This window comes from Phalaenopsis equestris, unplaced genomic scaffold, assembly GCF_001263595.1.
Source record: "Phalaenopsis equestris unplaced genomic scaffold, ASM126359v1 Scaffold198818, whole genome shotgun sequence".
NCBI lineage: Eukaryota > Viridiplantae > Streptophyta > Magnoliopsida > Asparagales > Orchidaceae > Phalaenopsis > Phalaenopsis equestris.
The window spans coordinates 65,350-82,095 of record NW_018218721.1 but is presented as its reverse complement, the minus strand read 5'-3'; the positions used below and the strand labels follow the sequence as shown (position 1 = coordinate 82,095).

The window sequence follows — 16,746 nt, the reverse complement described above, 5'->3', positions numbered from 1 at the left end:
TCAATCATAAGAAAAAGTCGCTTCCCCAAATAACACCTTCATAATCATTTTTATAAAAAATGAAAAAAAAATCCCAACAGGCCGGTCGAAACTTAACAAAAGCTTCACCAATCAAACTAATTGGTATCACCAATAACTAATGGTCATATACTTAGCAAATCTTGAGGTGTGAAATACCAAGTAGATGTGCTTTTCATTGAAGTATAGAAGCACAAACAAGATCAAGAAATAGCGAAAGAAAATACGCTCAAATGATTTTTTTTTTCCTAGCTACCAATCACTAAAGTACGCCTTCCCCAATTACCAACCCTCTCCCCTCTTCATTCTCTGCCTTCAAATAACTTTTCGCAACAATTTCCCATTCATCTCAGGGCATTGACCTCAGACTTTCACACCTTGTGAGAGTCTGGTAACCAAATTTTAAAAACCAAAAGTATTTATCTTTTCACACAAAACGAAAAAAAAAACTATGCAAATAATGAAAGAGGGTGATGGCAGGAGAACCTCATAAACAAGTTTTTAATAGAATTATGTTACATTATCATCTAAAAGATATGATACAATACAGTTGATAGACATAAAAAGGATGATGGTCAGGATCAGAACACATCCTTTTACCTGTTTCCGCTCTCCAGCTTAGCCGTAGCCGATGCATAGCTGACGCTGCTGTCTTTCATGCTCTTACACTTACTTGATTGCTCGTATCGAATAAAGCCAATGTTAATTTTCTCCGAGCAGTTCCTCAGCATCTAAAAGGTCGAACAGATCAAGAAACTGAACTGAGTATTTTTCAGGTGAAGGTAAAAAACCGTTGAAGGTAAAGCATGGGAATAACAATGTTTCAATTGTATTATATAGTATATATAGATACCAAAAAATTGTGAGAAGAGAAGGATGAATTAGTCACTTGTAATGAATGGAATTTTAATGTAGAGGCACTCGACGCAAATTTATTAATGATAATTTATTTAAAAGTCCAAAAGAGTAACAGTAATTTAATTCATTTCTCTAATACGAACCATCAAGATAGAGTCCTTATAGAGACACAATATTGATATTAAAACAGTCAAACCGGTAACAAGAGAGAGGTTTGGTGAGGTCATCTATGAACTGATCATTAGAGGGCACATGAGAGATACAAATATCTCCATTTTTTTCGTAAACGAAGAGTGAAAGTCAGCAGCAATATGTTTCATCCGCGAGTGGAAGAATGGATTTACACATAGGTAGGTGGCACTCAAATTATCATTGTAAAGTGAAGGAGTGGTGGATAAAGTGATGCCTAGCTCATGAAGTTGTGTAGAGGACAATGGGACGGTAATGTACTTTTATGGAGTAATGGATAATGATATGTTGTATCTTAGAACTCCCAGTGAGAACATTATCATCAGGAAAGGCTCCATGGGCAACCTGATTGCATTAGAGAAGCCACCACGCAACGGTGAATAGTTGAGATGAAGAAACAACCCACATTGCATGATTTTGGGTCAAAGCATGAACTGAGAGAGGTTGTGGACAGCAAAGGTAATATCTGGTCTTATAAGAGAGGTATTGAAAGTCGTCGCTCGATAGAGAATGATACTCTGTGGTGTCAGTGAGGAAATGCTACTAAAAACTGTGAGCATATGTGATTTGGAGAAATTAGTGTGGGGACATATTTCTCAAAGGATCTTGGCAGAATTTGTTCTGTGATAGGAAAAGAAATTAAGGTAAAAGGATGACTTCAAACAAAGGGAGTATAAGAGCTCACTAAAATCTTTGATGGAAAATTTTACAGCGAACTGAATGGAAACATTTTGAAGAAAAGCATCACCACTATTTAGAAGAATGATGTCATCTATGCAGCCTAAAATGGACATTGTTAGATGATCGTGTGAGTAGGTAAACAGTGATGCATGAGATAATTAGTTAACAAAATCAATATATTGGAGGAAATGTCAAAGCTGTTGATATCATGCATGGGGAGTTTGTTTAAGACTATAGATAATGCGTTGTAGGTGACATGTAGGTAAGATTATTCTGATAATGGAATCTGGGTGGTTGCCACATGTGGATGACCACGATGGGATGCCCGTGAAGAAAGCATTGTTGACACTAGTTGTTTGAGAGACTAGCCATTACAGAGCACAAAGTTAAGGATGAGTCCGAGAGTCAATGGTTTGGTGATAAGACTGAAGCCTTCATAATAGTCGATGAAAACAGCGATGATAAATTTTGAATTTAAAAAAGAATATTAAATAATGAATTTTGAGTATGAAAGAGATTTGAACAAGATGGAGTGGAGGGGAGAATTTATTAATTAATGTCGATTTTTGTTGGGGGATGAATGTCTTAGAGAAAGGAAATATGATTTTGACGAACTGGTCATGATGAGATATGGTGTTGGTCATGTCATAACATATGTAAGAACTTCGATTGAATGAGCGCCTTAAATAACAGTGGACAAGGGTTAAATTTGGAGTCATAAGAAACACAAGAAATCAAACACTTTTAGTTTCATGTATTTGGGGTTTGACCAAAAAATTGTTAAGGAGATTGAGGAAAGTGTTGGTGTAGACATGTGATTAATAAAACATGTGATGGAGAAGGCATGTGGCGGAAAGACGAGAGAAAGATGAACTTGATATAGTAGTGTTAGTGCAGATTCAACAATATTACAATGACAACATTCAAATAGTCTTTTGTTCTGGAGTGTGCGGGAGCGTTGTCAGATGAGATATGCCATTGGATGCAAGAAAAGATTTGGGAGATGAACAGAAAACCTGAACACTTTCAGTTTCATTTATTTAGGAGATTGACCAAATAATTTACTAAGGAGATTACAGCAGTGTGTTGGTGTAGACATGTGATTAATAAGACCTGTTGCAAAGGAGAAGGCATGTAGCCAAAAGGCAAGGGTAGGATAAGCATAATGTAGTAGCGTTACTGTGGTTCCTACAAAATGACAGATAATATTCAGATAGTCTCTTATGTTTTGGAGTGTGTGACGGAGCTGTCAGATAAAATATGCCATCAGATGTAAGAAATGATCTGGGAGATGGACTAACCACCGTTATCATTGTATAAGGTGCGAGTTGTGCATTGAAAGTAATCTTCAACTGGAATTTTGAAATGGAAAAAAAGATCATGAACTTCACAGATTTGCTTCAGAGGGTAGAACCATATATATAAAAAAGAGACCGGTCACAAAGAGAACATAATATTTTTAACCATCATATGATATAATATTAAGAGGTCAAATATCCATATATTGTAGTTCAATCATATGCCAACTAGAAATGAACAAAGAATGGAATGGCAACTAATGAGTTCTATTGAAATAGAATGGATAAAAAACAACCAAGAATACATTTGAGTCCTACAATAGATCACAGTGAAAGGCTAACTGACATGGGTCTGTTTGGAACAGCAGCAGCTGTTTGCAGAAGTGGTTGTGAAGCTGTTGAATAAGAAACTGTCTTCAAAAAGCTGCAGTGACTATTACAAAAAAAAAAAAGAATTAAAGTTTGACTGCAGCTTTCTAGCAACCACCGTAGGTAGCCATGTCTGGTGAGAAAATGCAGCTATTAGCTGCAGCTTTTTGAGAACGCAAGCAAAACTCAGCTTTGCAAAATAAGAAAAAACTTCGGTGCAGCACCACACGGTCATCGCACCGCCACCCCAAACGCACCCATAGTCTTTTGATGAATGGATGACAGATATTATGCCACAAATCAATGGAAGTTGTTGTGGTGAAGGTAATGATAAGCTACTTTGTGCAGGAGTGACATCTATGGGCAAGTGTCCATATAATAGCATGGGGTAAGAATTTAATAGAAACATTATTAATAGTGTAAAATTGTGAAATAAAGTTTTTTTTCTTATGGATGGAATACAAAAGACATTATTCGAGGTGAATGCGGTGGAAGAAGGGAGGAGAGAAGTGGGACCAATGCAAGTTATTGGAAGTCCGGTACGAATGCCGCTCTGACTCTTGCGGACGAGAGAGCCGACGGGATTTTCAACCCTACAAACGAGTGGTCCGGTTTGCTCAGCCTGGGGGTGGGGATGGGGGGGAATACCTAGGAGTAACAGACGACAATTACAGCTCCTGGGTGGGGCCCACATAGCCATTAATCACGTACAAAAGGAGGGGAATCAAGAGGGGTTTTGGGGGGAATTTTGAAAGGCGTCTTGAACAGTATTTATGAAATCTAATTGGATAGGTTTTGTTTTTATGTTTTGTTTGGTTGTTGCTTTCTTTTCAGGTGGTGTTCTTAGCAGCTTCTCAGATTTATGGAGAGACGATCTACCTCTCAAACAATAGATCAACATTGTATATTCTTTGCTTTTATTAGTGTTAGTGAAATAAGCCCTCATCTGAGTTTCCCAATCTCTCTATTGCAATTTATTTATTGTTAATTCGTTGATTTTTATTCTGGAGAGTATCAAATTGGTATAAGAGTAAGATCTTGGAGGATTGACAACAAAGAAAGTGGATATATTGAAAGGAAATATGAAAAATCAGATCGGGAATGGAAGAAAAGTTCACCATAGAGGAGATGTTTTCTTTCATGGAGAGCTGAATGGATGATCAAATTGAGAGCATAGAAGAAATCCGAGGAATGATGAAGAGGCTCGTTGAAATGCAATACAAGGCCCTGCCAACCACTCAAATTGCAAACCCTAACCAAGAGTTAATCATGAAATCCTTAGTCAAATCAAAAGAAAAGGAGATCAAATTGCAAACCCTAACCAAGAGCTTCCCCCTGGACTCCGAGAGGAGGGGGAGTGAAAACTTTTGATGGAAGGGGGGTAGGCCGAAAATTGGAGGGGTGGTGCAAGGGGCACGGAAGAGCACGACGAAGAAAGGAGAAAAACGATGGTGAGATATTGGCTACGACCGAAGGAGGGAGTGCCACCCTAAACACATTGGGGGGAAACGTTAGAGAGATATTTGAGGTGGTTATGTGAGTGTAAGAAAACTGAAGTTGTCAATCTTTAAAGGAGAAAATGCACACGGGTTTGTGTATTGAGTGGATCAATACTTTGTAGTAAATGGGTTGACGAGAGAAGAGAAGCGCATTGCAATAGGTTATGTTTGGAGGGAAAAGCCCTAGAATGAGTTCAGTTGATCGAAGCGAGGAATCTGCGATATATTGGTGAGAGGGGTTTAAGGATTGCTAGTTGGAATGATTCAGAGTCATCCGAGAAGGAGACCTACCCACGCAATTTTATGCTTTGACTCAGGAGGGGACGATCAAAGAATACAAGGAGAAGTTAGAGCACTTGTCAAGGCAGCTAAGGATATTTTTGCAGTAGAACTGGAAGAGAACTTCTTGAAGGGCCTAAAGCCCAACATCCAAGAAGCCTCTGACCTTTGAGACTACAGGGATTGAGGGAAATGATAAAGCTCGCCCAGATGGTGGAAGACAAGAAATAGGAAATAAGAGAAAACTAGGAAAAGCCAACACCACCAGGGGATTCTACAAGAGTATTTCGATTGTCATGACACTGAGGACCTAGAAGATGGTATTTCAGAAAGAGATGTCAAAGGAGAAAAGTGCAAAGACTCATCCCAGGGGCAATTTCAACCACCTCGTTGATGTATAAGTGCAGGATAAAGAGCAAAAGAACTTATGTTTTTTATGTGACGAAAAGTATGCCCCGAGCCACTATTATAAGAAATGTATGCTTCAAGTTCTTTTGGCCCACGAGAGAGGAGACGAATAATAAAGAGTAGGAAGACACGAAGGATGAAGAAAGGCATTTGCACTTGGATGTCGAAGAAGGTGTCCCTAAATTCAACGGTCGGATCTGCTCTGAATCACACTATGAAAATGAGTGGATATATCAAGAGACAGCCGGTTGTGGTGTTGGTGCATAATGGCACAACACATAATTTATCTCAAATCAGGTCGTGGATCAGCTAGTTAGTAGATACAGGGAGTTTTAGTGTCATGATGGGGACAGGGAATGTGGAGAAAAATCAGGAAATTTGAAAGAAATTGGTTCTGGCACTAAACGACCTACAGTTGGTGGAGGACTTGCCTTGAACTTGAGGAGCACTGTAGTGATTCTGGAAATGAAGTGGCTGCAAACTTTTGGGGAGATAGTGTACTGGAAATCCCTGATGATGGAGTTCCAAGTGGAGGGTAGGAAGGTGGTGCTGAAATGATTTGTTAGCTTATATAGAACCATGGTATCGCTCAAACAATGGTCAAGACGATATACAGAGCAAGGTTAGGCTTTTTGGTGGAGTTGCAGAGTATCAAGGAGATCCGATATCCTGAGTTGACAAAGTTTCCCGAGGAGGTTCATCAACTCCTATAGTAGTTTACTGATATTTTCTAATAGCCGAGCAGGTTACTGTTCCCGAGGGAGCAGGAGCACGTCATTACATTAAAGGAGGTATATCTCCTATCAGTGTTAGACCATAAGGGTATCCTCAGATTCAAAAGGATAATATTAAAGAAGTTAATCCGTGAGATGCTCAAAACTGGGATTATCAGACCCATTGTGAGCCCCCTTTCAAGTCTATCCCTATTGGCGAAGAAAAGAGATGGTAGTCAATCGTTTTGTGTGGATTACCGAGCTTTGAACAAAGAAACTTTTTAGGGCAAATTTCTTATTCTTGTTATTTATGAGCGGCTAGTGAGCTTTACGGGGTAGTCATATTCTCAAAAATCAATTTACAGTTGAGATATCATTAAATCAGGACGCGCCCAGCTGATGTGCACAAAATAGCATTCAAGACACATGAGGAATATTACAAGTTTTGGGTAATGTCGTTTGGCCTCACCAACGCTCCAGCCACATTTCGTCCTCTGATAAATCAAGTTTTTCAACCGTATCTCAATATATTCAACCCGGTCTGCTTCGATGACATTCTGGTCTATAACCGTATAAAGGTAGAGCATGTAGGGCACCAGAAGACAATCTCGGAGAAGTTAGGGAGCACGAGTTGTACGCCAACTTGAAGAAATGTTCCTTTGAATATTTAAAAGTGGAGTACCTAAAGCACGTGGTGACCATGGCAGGAATAGCAGTGGATCAGTCCAAAATTGAGGCTACGGTGAACTAGTCTTTACCAAGGAATTTGAAGAAGTTGAGGTGATTCCTGTCTCACTGGATACTAGCAAAAATTCGGGAGGGGATACAACATGATAGCCTGGTTACTGGCAAAATTGTTGAAGAAAGACAATTTCAAGTGGGGAAGCACCAATACAAGCATTTGAACATTTGAAGAAAGCTATGACCAGCATTCCGATATTAGCACTTCCATATTTTAGTAAACACTTTGTAGTAGAAACAAATGTGTTAGGGTACAGATTGGAAGTACTCATGCAGGACCAGTAGTTAATTTCTTACTTCAGTTAGGTGCTCAAAGCTAGAACGAGGCTCAGGTTAGTATGTGAGCGGGATTTAATGGTTGTTTTCTTGGCCATTCAGAAGTGGTAGCCCTACCTGTTCGAACAACAATTTTTGGGTAGGACAGATTAGAGGAGCCTAAAGTATCTTCTCAAGCAAAGGATGGCGACTAAGGAGCCTCAAAGGTGGTTATCAAAGTTACTTGGATTTGATTTCGAGATTCAGTATCAGTAGGGATTGGAGAATAAAGCCATAGATGCACTGTCAAGAATGCTGGAGGAGTGCCAGCTGACAAACTTATTGATACCTTCTTCTAGTTTGGGAGGGCTTGAAACGAGAAAGAAAGCAGGACGAAGGGCTGAGAAAAACACAAGTTAATTGCTACAAGATCCAAGCAGCCATCCACAATAAGTATTAAGGAGGTTGCAGCTACTCTATCAGTGGCGGTTTGTGTTGTCGAGGCCATTGGAGTACATCACCAAACTATTACATGAGTTTCACAGCAATGCAATTGGGGGACACTCAGGAGAACAGAAAACATACAGTCGACTATCAACAGAGCTTTACTGGGTGTATATGCACAGAGACAGAGGACATGGCGGAAAGGTGCGATTTGTGCAAATGACATAAGTACTTGATCATGGCTTCAAGAGGGTTACTACGGCCCTTAGCTTTATCGTAGAAGATTTTGAAAGAAGAGATGATTGATTTTATAAAGGCATTGCCAAAATCAAAAGGGTTTACGGTGATTTTGCTGATGGAGTATCATTTGAGCAAGTATGCACTGAGGGGACAAGGTGCGTGCTTGTCAATGACATAACTACTTGACCACAGCGCCATGAGGATTACTATAGCCCTGAACTTTTCCAGACAGGGTTTTGGAAGAAGTTACGATTTATTTTATAGAAGCACTGCCATGATCATAAGGGTTTACGATGATCATGGTGATGGTGGATCACTTGAGAAAGTTGCTACACGATCCGAGCAGTCATCCATAATATGCATTAAGGGGCTGCAGCTACTCTACCATGGGTGATTTGTGTTGTCGAGGGCATCGTAGTACATCCCCAAACAATTACATGAGTTGCACGACAGGGCAATTGGAGGACACTCGAGAGTACAGAAAACACAGTCGTCTATCAGTAGAGCTTTATTGGGTGGGTATGCACAAAGACAGAGGACAAGGTGACAAGGTGCGATGTGCGGCAATGACAGAAGTACTTGACCATGGCTCCAGGAGGGTTACTACAACCCTTAGCTTTACCAGATTAGGTTTTGGAAGAAGTGATGATTGATTTTATAAAGGCATTGCCACGCTCATAGGGTTAACGATGATCTTGGTGGTGGTGGATCACCTGAGCAAGTATGCACATTCCATTCCATTATGACACCCCTACACTGCGGTCTCAGTCTTTACGATGTCCATACGAGAAGTGGTTTGTTTGCACAGAGTGCCAAAATCTATTGTATCAGATAGGGACAAGGTGATCCTCGGCCAAATCTGGAAGGAGTTTTTCATGTACAACGAACAATCTTTAAGAGGAGAATAGAATATCATCTTAGATTGATGGCCAGACAGATGACCAACAGGAGCACAGAGACATACCTGCATTGTTTTGTGTCAGATACACTGGAGCTTAGAGCCAAGTGAATCGCATAGGCCAAATATTGATATTATAATTCCTACCATGCTACAACGCAGACCACCCCTTTCATGATTTTGTATGGGCAGGATCCACCACACATGAAACATTACTGGCATAGCACTACATCAGTATCCAGTCGACCAGTACTTGGAGGAGAGGGACAAAATATTGGCAAAGCTCAAGGGACATCTAATGAGAGCTCAACAAATCATGAAAAGGAAGGCTAATGGACATAGGAGGGAGAAACAATTCGAACCTAAGGATATGATTTACTTGATGGTGAGGCCCTACAGGCAAAAGAAATTGGCCGATCGGAGGAGTGAAAAACTTTTTCCATGATATTTTGAGCTTTATGAAATTACGACACGCACTGGGACAGTGGTCTATCGTTTGAAGTTACCATCATCATTGACACTAATCCGGTCTTTCGTGTTTTGCAGCTAATGTGTGCTATCGGAGATCATACATTCTCATCTTTAATACCTCTGACACTGACAGAGGACATGAAGGTGATTCTGGAACCCTTAGAAGTTGAAGAAGTGTGCTGAGGAATGGCTGGAGCAAAGGAGTTACTAATTAAGTGGAAAGATCAGCTAAGTTATGAAGAAACGTGTGAATCTTACGAAAGTATCCAAAAGAATTTTACATCCTTTCACCTTGAGGATAAAGTGGCTCCGACTCCTGCAAATGGGAGAGTGGATGAGATCTTCAACCCTGCGGATGAACTGATCCAGGGAAGAGCAATCTGGACCAACCAGACCCAGCAACCCAATCGGCGGTATGGCCAAGTCAACTAGCCTTAACCTAGGGGGTGGAATGCCTAAGAGTGGCTGAGGACAATTCTAGCACCCGGATGGAGCCCACACAACCGTTAATCACATACAAGAGGAGAATCAAGTAGGGTTTTGGGAGGATAGTTTGAAAAGGGACTTGGAGAGTACTTATCAAGGCTAATTGGCTAGGGTTTATTTTATATTTTGTTTGGCTATAGTTTTTCGATTCGGGTGTTGTTCTCAGCGGCGTCTAGGATTTGTGGAGAGACGATCTATCTTTCGAACAATAGACCAACATTGTATCTTGTTTGCTTTCATTAGTATTAGAAAAAGCAGACCTCATCTGAGTTTCCCCACCTCTCTATTACAATTTATTCATTGTTTGTATGCTGTTTCTGGTTTTGAATCGTATCAAAGCCATATATCAACATTGAAATGAATATCTTCAATAAAAAGCAGCTCAAAGTGCATGAAGAGACGTTGAAGGTCAACTATGGTATGATTAGAAGCACAAGAGTCGTGGAGCCATTTTGTTTCAAACTGTATAGATGGGTAAAGGGATAAGTGATACAAGGATTTTGGGGTCGGAAAGGGTGCATATATGTTGGGTTGTTGCAAAGATGCAATAGGGAGAGTAACGTTGGGACTTGAACCGAGTGACTTATTGCCAACCATGTTGATATTTGGCAAAGTAGGGATGAGTGATTTTTTTGGTTCAGTTAATATGGTTGTGTTTTAAGTTGGAAGAGTAACAATTTTTGTGGCGGGATGAATTTTGGAGGATAGATGATCAGTGAATTTTTTAGCATGGTTGAAAAAAGGTAAGCCTACAAGATAAGCTAGTTTTCTTCTTTGATTCAATTTTGATGTGGACCTAAAAATTTATTAGATCATGTAGTTCTTCAAAGGTGATGGGACTCTCACAAAAATGTATGGTCAAGCTAAGGTAAGATTTTGAGAGATAGATCCAACGATGTTAAGAAGAAAAAGGTAGCCGAGCATGGCTAGTTCATCAGCGATAAATTTGACATGTTTCATGTACTCATTGATTGATTTTGTTTACTTGTTAAGAAGACAAATGTCTTCATTTAGTTGAGTGAGATGCCTCGAGATGGTTTGGCATAGGAGTTGGCAAAAAATAATCATGCCTCCTGCGATGTACAGGCCAAAGAAAGAAATGGAATGTAATTTTGAACGATAGCGCCAGAAATGACACTATGGATGAGTTGTCTTAATGGATTCAGAGTATGCAAGATTTTGTGAGATACTATAACTCGTAATTAAGATTTGTGATGGACAAGAGTAGGATCCATTAATAAATCCATGAGATCATATCCAATGAGTGGTATGAAATTGGGATTGCCATAAGTAGCAGTTGGAGGCAATATGTTTGAATTGTTTGTTGGTGGTAACGGCTTTGAGAGCTTGAGATTTGTTGAATGATTAAAGATAATGGTTTATAAAATTGTTAAGCAATCAATGTAGACATTCGTTGAACTAGAAAATCTATTCATTAAGAGATTTATTATAACCCAACATAATGTCATTTTTTGTGATCTGGTGGTGGAAGAAAAGAAGCTCAAGAAGCCAGTGGTTGACTATAACTGGTAAAGGAATCTAGCTATGAAGTGTGGTCAACCATGAGAGAGAAAAGGGACATTATTGGAGTTGAGTTGCTATTACAATATGTTGAAGGTAAAGATTGAGAAAAGTAACAATTTCTAAAACATCTACAGATACGGAAAAATGTTTGAGAAAAGAAAGATGAATTAATCACCCATAACGAATGGCAATTTAGAGTAGGGCCACTTAATGCAGAATATGTAACAGTAATTTACTTATATGACAAACAGAGCGAGGATAACTTTAATTCATTTCTCTAAACATAACTTCAGGGAGAGAAGAATGAGTACATGGAGGAAGACACTGATTGGGTGTCGGCCACAGATGGTGTTGCCAAAATCCTGGAGGTATTCTTTGAAGGCATCAGGATCTCCGGTCTCTATAATTTCCATGCCCATGTGATCAAGCGCCTCAATTGACTTGTGTATGGGACCATGTTTCTTCTCATAGTGCATGTAGTGGAACCTGGATATGCATGCCGAGTAAGAAAAAAATATCATCAACAAAATTGAGCAAAGTATCATTTGGTAGCTTGAACTTCTAAAAAGTACTTTAAAAATTAACGAAATTTGTCAAATTCTATCATTTAGAAGGTTAAACCTAGAAAACAATGTTGATATTAAAAAAGTAGTGACTTTACTCACTTCCACTCAAAATGAGGGAATATTTTCTAAAATATGTACTACATTTATGGCATGCGTCAATTTTAAGTGATTTAATGCACTTTATAGGTTATTCTTACCTATTTGTCACAGTTTATGCTTGAGAAAGGTTTTATGTCGATGTTGTGTTTAGGTTGCAGGAGTTGAATACGAACAATTTGGAACGAGAATATGAAGTGAAAAAGTGTCCCGAGGTGGCGTGACCATGCCATGTATCGAGGCAGTGCGTCGTGGCCACGCTGTATCTGGCGTGACCGCGCCACCTTGGGCAGACCAGCGGCGTGACTGCACCGCCTACTGCAGTCCAGTGACATGGTCACGCCGGGTTTGGGTGTGACCACACTAACGAGCGGGAAAACACTTTGGAAGAAAATTTGATGACCCAAGTCGTAATTCTTGATATAAATGAGGTTTTTTGAGCTTCATGGGGAGAGTTTTGTATCCAGGAGTCATTGGAGGCGGCTAGAGGCAAGGTTTGGATAGAATGTGAGAGTTTTTCCTAAAGGTCTTCTTCCTCCTTTGGTAGAAACCATGTAAGATGAGAAAGTTTTGTATTTTGTGAGTTTTAAAAATCTTGTATAAGAGGAAAGTGTGCTACAAGTGTACAAAAAATAAGTTATTGCAAGATTTACATGTTTTTGTTCCTTGCAATGAATTTCTGCATCTTTTTCCTTGCTACAATTTTCTCAACAATGCGTGGCTAAATTCATTTTTCGTGTCTATGTGATGTAGGGGTAATGGATTTAATCGTGGTTTTTGAAACATTTTTCCGCTAGCATTTTCTTGTGCTTTCATGGTCTATATTATCGATTAACCAATGTATTTAATTTACTCTTAGTCTGGCCAACTAGGATGTTAAAATGTTTCATAAAGCTACGACATCTAACCTTTACATAGTGGAAACGAAGGGTTGCCACAAAATTCCGAAAGGATAGACATATTCTAGTGTAATTCTACAATCATCCCAGAGGATCGGAGCAGCTATGTGGAATGTCATGAGAATTGAGAAAGCCTCAACTACATGGATTCTAGGCTTCTCTTGACCTAGACATAGGCATAAGAAATACTATATTACCGATTGACAATAATTATGTAGGAAAACATTTAGTAAAATCACGATCATCACGACCCTCGAACCACAGAGGCACGAGCCCCCTAAATCTTGAAAGAACTCACAAAAATCTTTATGATCTTTTTTTTTTTTCTGTAGTCTGTTAGCTTCTCGGCTTGCTAGAATCTTAGGATTTAAGAACCCCTTTTGTGAACACATCGAGTTAAGTTGACTAAATTAGTAAACTAGATACTTTTCTGTGGAAGTAAATTGCTAACACTTTCCTCGTGGGGTTCATACGCGAACACTTAGACCGCATACCACTTAACACATGCAGTTGCGTTATATGACCACTTACGTAGTGGTAAGTTTTAGCGCATCAAGTTTTTGGCGACTTGTTTCGGCAAATAGAAGAACTTTAGTTGAAAAACTTAGGATCTAGGTACGACACTTTTATTATTTTTATCCTTATTTTGTTTTTGTGTTTACTTATTTTCCAAAAGAAAAAATATAAGAAAATATTTCAACACTTTGAAATGACAAACCCTCAAGATAATTATTTTAGATCTTATGAGAAGTATAGCAACACATTAATGGCTAATCTTCACAATTTTTACCCCACTCACGAAGGAGTTAGTTTTGATCACCCCTCTTATAATACCTACAGCCCCAACTGGACTATTTACCCAAATTATAATTGGAACATTAAGAACATTAGTATAGAAAGCCAATATTTAAGAAGAGCTCAAGCCAACCTTGTAGAAGATTGGAACAACTGATCCAGGACCACATTTTTCAAAATTAACGTTGGGAAGTCACCTCAAAACCCTAATTCAGGTAGAATAATCTGTCGTTAGAAAAAATGTTAGTAACTTTGAGGAATGAATCAAACACATAAACCCAAAGTTGGTCAACCTACACAAGCTTCGATTGGAACAATAATAACCCTAGAGTGGACAACCAGCAATAAGAGAGCAACCAAGTCAGTCCTGTAGGAAGTTGGAATAACCAGAATAGTGACTACCCCGAAAAAAATGAGTTTGTGGTGGAATTAGTGAGAAACATGGGGAAGGAGTACAAAGCCAAGTTGATGCCCTTAGAAACAAAATCTATTAAGCAATTAACTCTAAGGGTAGTCGAGAGCCATAGCTTTGAATCTGAAGAGTTGGTCTCTGAAGAGCGGGCTGAGATGGATGATTTTTATTAAAAAATATTTGAGGAAGAACTTGTTCTTCCTTTCAAGGCACCCATTGCATTGTGAGAGAGATACTTGAGTCTATAGTATCACCCATAGGAGTACCCCAACGGGAAGAGTTCGAAGATAGCCGTAAGTAGAAGAGTGACCCAACAGAATTAGATCCAGAACCTGAAAAAATCTAGAGAACCCAATACAAAATTTATTAGACCTTGAACTATCTTATAGGAACCCATTTCGTGTAACTTGTGAGCAAAACACTGTTCCGCAAATAGGAGAATTATTTGGGAGAACATTGGATTTAAAATATACACTTTTGAATGGTCATCTGAATAAACCCCCTACATACCCTCTAAAAGACTACTATCAAACAGAAAGAAAAGTTTCAAGAAAAATTAAATTTTGAGGACTTGATAAACAATCCAAACCAACAAAATATTGGGCGATTGATTTGGGATTACCAAATTGAAATTTTTACCTTGGAGGGAGTCTTTTTCGACAAGTTGAGGAAGTTAAACCATAAGTTATCTTGGGAGGCAACTCAAGTACTATCTGATGTGTTGAGTACATTTTTATTTTCTACATTTGTTTTAAAATTTGTTTTAAATTTTTTTTTGAAATTTGCTTTGAAATTTACTTTAAATTTTCTTTTGGATTAGTTTTGAGTTTTATCCGTCTACAGAGTAATTTGGCCCTGATCGTGAGATAGGAATCGAAAACCCCAGATTTTTTGAACTGTTTTCTAATTCATGCATTATTAAATATATTGCATGCTTATTTTTATGAGACACATGTAACTCATGCATTTACCATTTTCTGCCACTTGCTTTTTCATCTAATGTTGTTTCTCGTACACATAAGTTGGAAACAAACAAGTTTAGGAAAGAGAAGAATATACCTTGTTATGAACCTGAACAGAACTCACATGACTTAGTAGAGGATTAAATTTAATTTGGCAACTCCTGTTAGGAAGTCTGATTTATTATCAAATTGTTTATAATAGTCTAGTAAAAGTAGATAAATGTCATTTAAGAAAAGATTAATTTTAATGAGCTAATAATAAAATTCAGAACTTAACAATTTCAGACTTTACTTAAAAGAACTCATAGATTATTAAAAAGATGTAATTTAAGTGTTAAGTAGCAAACAAAGAATGTTTCAATTATTTTCAGTTTATTTTGATCAAATTAGTATTGTCTTAAGTTTTAACTGAAAAGATAACATAAAATAGATGACCTTAAAATATTAAATGTTTAGTTTTACTGCTTAAGAAACACTACCATTCACCTTAATTAAAATTAAAACGAAAAAATTGTCAACCCGATATACTAATTCTTAGGAGAAAAGAAAAAGAAAAAAATAAAATAAAAGAAAATAAAAAGTGAAAAACTCCTGAGGAGAAGCTTGAGGTTGGCACAACATAATTCAAAAAAAAAATAATCAAAAGGGAGTCTAGTGGGAATTAAGAGATAAAACTTGTCAATGATTCTTTAATAATTTTTGGAAAAATTTAAGTAATGTTGATTTGGCTAAAATCCACTGAAATTGCATTAAAAACATTTGAAGTGAAAGAGGCTTAAATTACATTAATTTAATAATCTACAGGATTTTCATAAGGGTAAGAATGAAGGGAATTAAGAAACAGTCAAGTTATTAACCATTAAAGATAATTGATCTACAGTGATATTTAAACACCTTTAGTTAGCTTTGATAAGCATATGGAAGAGTTAGAACCCTACAGAATCACCTATCATTTTAATTAAACATCAATTGAGTTATGTGATTACTTGAGGACAAATAAAAGGGTAAGTTGGGTGTATTAAAATAAGTCAATTTTACGTGATTTTTACTGCATTTATCCTTATATTATATATGTTATTCATACTTATTTATCACAAACATACGCTTAAGAAAAATATTTTGTTAATGTTGTGCAGATTGCAGGGGTTGAATATGAACATTTTGGAATGAGAAAATCGAGTGAAAAAGTGCCCTAAAGTGGCGTGACCACGCCCCGTATCGAAGCAGTGCAGCGTGACCACGCCAGGTATCGAAGCAATACGGCATGACCATGCCGCATCTGGCATGACCACAACACCTTAAGCAGACCAGTGGCGTGAACACGCCGCCGTCGGTCGTGACCACGTCGCCCCCTGCAGTCCAGTGGTAACCACGTCAAGTTTTGGCGCGACCATGTCGACGAGCGGGAAAACACTTTAGAAAGAAAATTTAATGGCCCAAGCCGTGATTCTTGATATAAAAAAAGTTTTTAGGGCTCCATGGGGAGAATTTTGCATCCATGACTCATTGCAGGCGGCTAGAGGCAAGGCTTGGAAAGCATTTGAGAGTTTTCCTCAAGGTTTTCTTCCTCCTCTGGTAGAAACTTGTAGGGAGAGAGTTTCTTGTATTTTGTGAGTTTTAATATACTTATATGAAAGGAAAGAGT

General features: G+C 38.3%; 1 protein-coding gene across 1 annotated transcript in view; it reads right to left on the bottom strand.

Annotated features, from left to right (window-relative positions):
* Positions 1–466: 466 nt before the first annotated feature.
* Positions 467–16,746, bottom strand: part of LOC110035653 (protein MEMO1 homolog) — a 58,337-nt gene continuing 42,057 nt past the window's right edge. Inside the window, exons 7-8 of the mRNA XM_020739924.1 lie at positions 11,683–11,857; positions 467–749 (exon numbers count right to left, since the gene is read on the bottom strand). Of these exons, the coding sequence (XP_020595583.1) occupies positions 615–749; positions 11,683–11,857 (310 nt within the window). The 3' untranslated portion in view covers positions 467–614. The remainder of the gene's footprint in view (positions 750–11,682; positions 11,858–16,746) is intronic.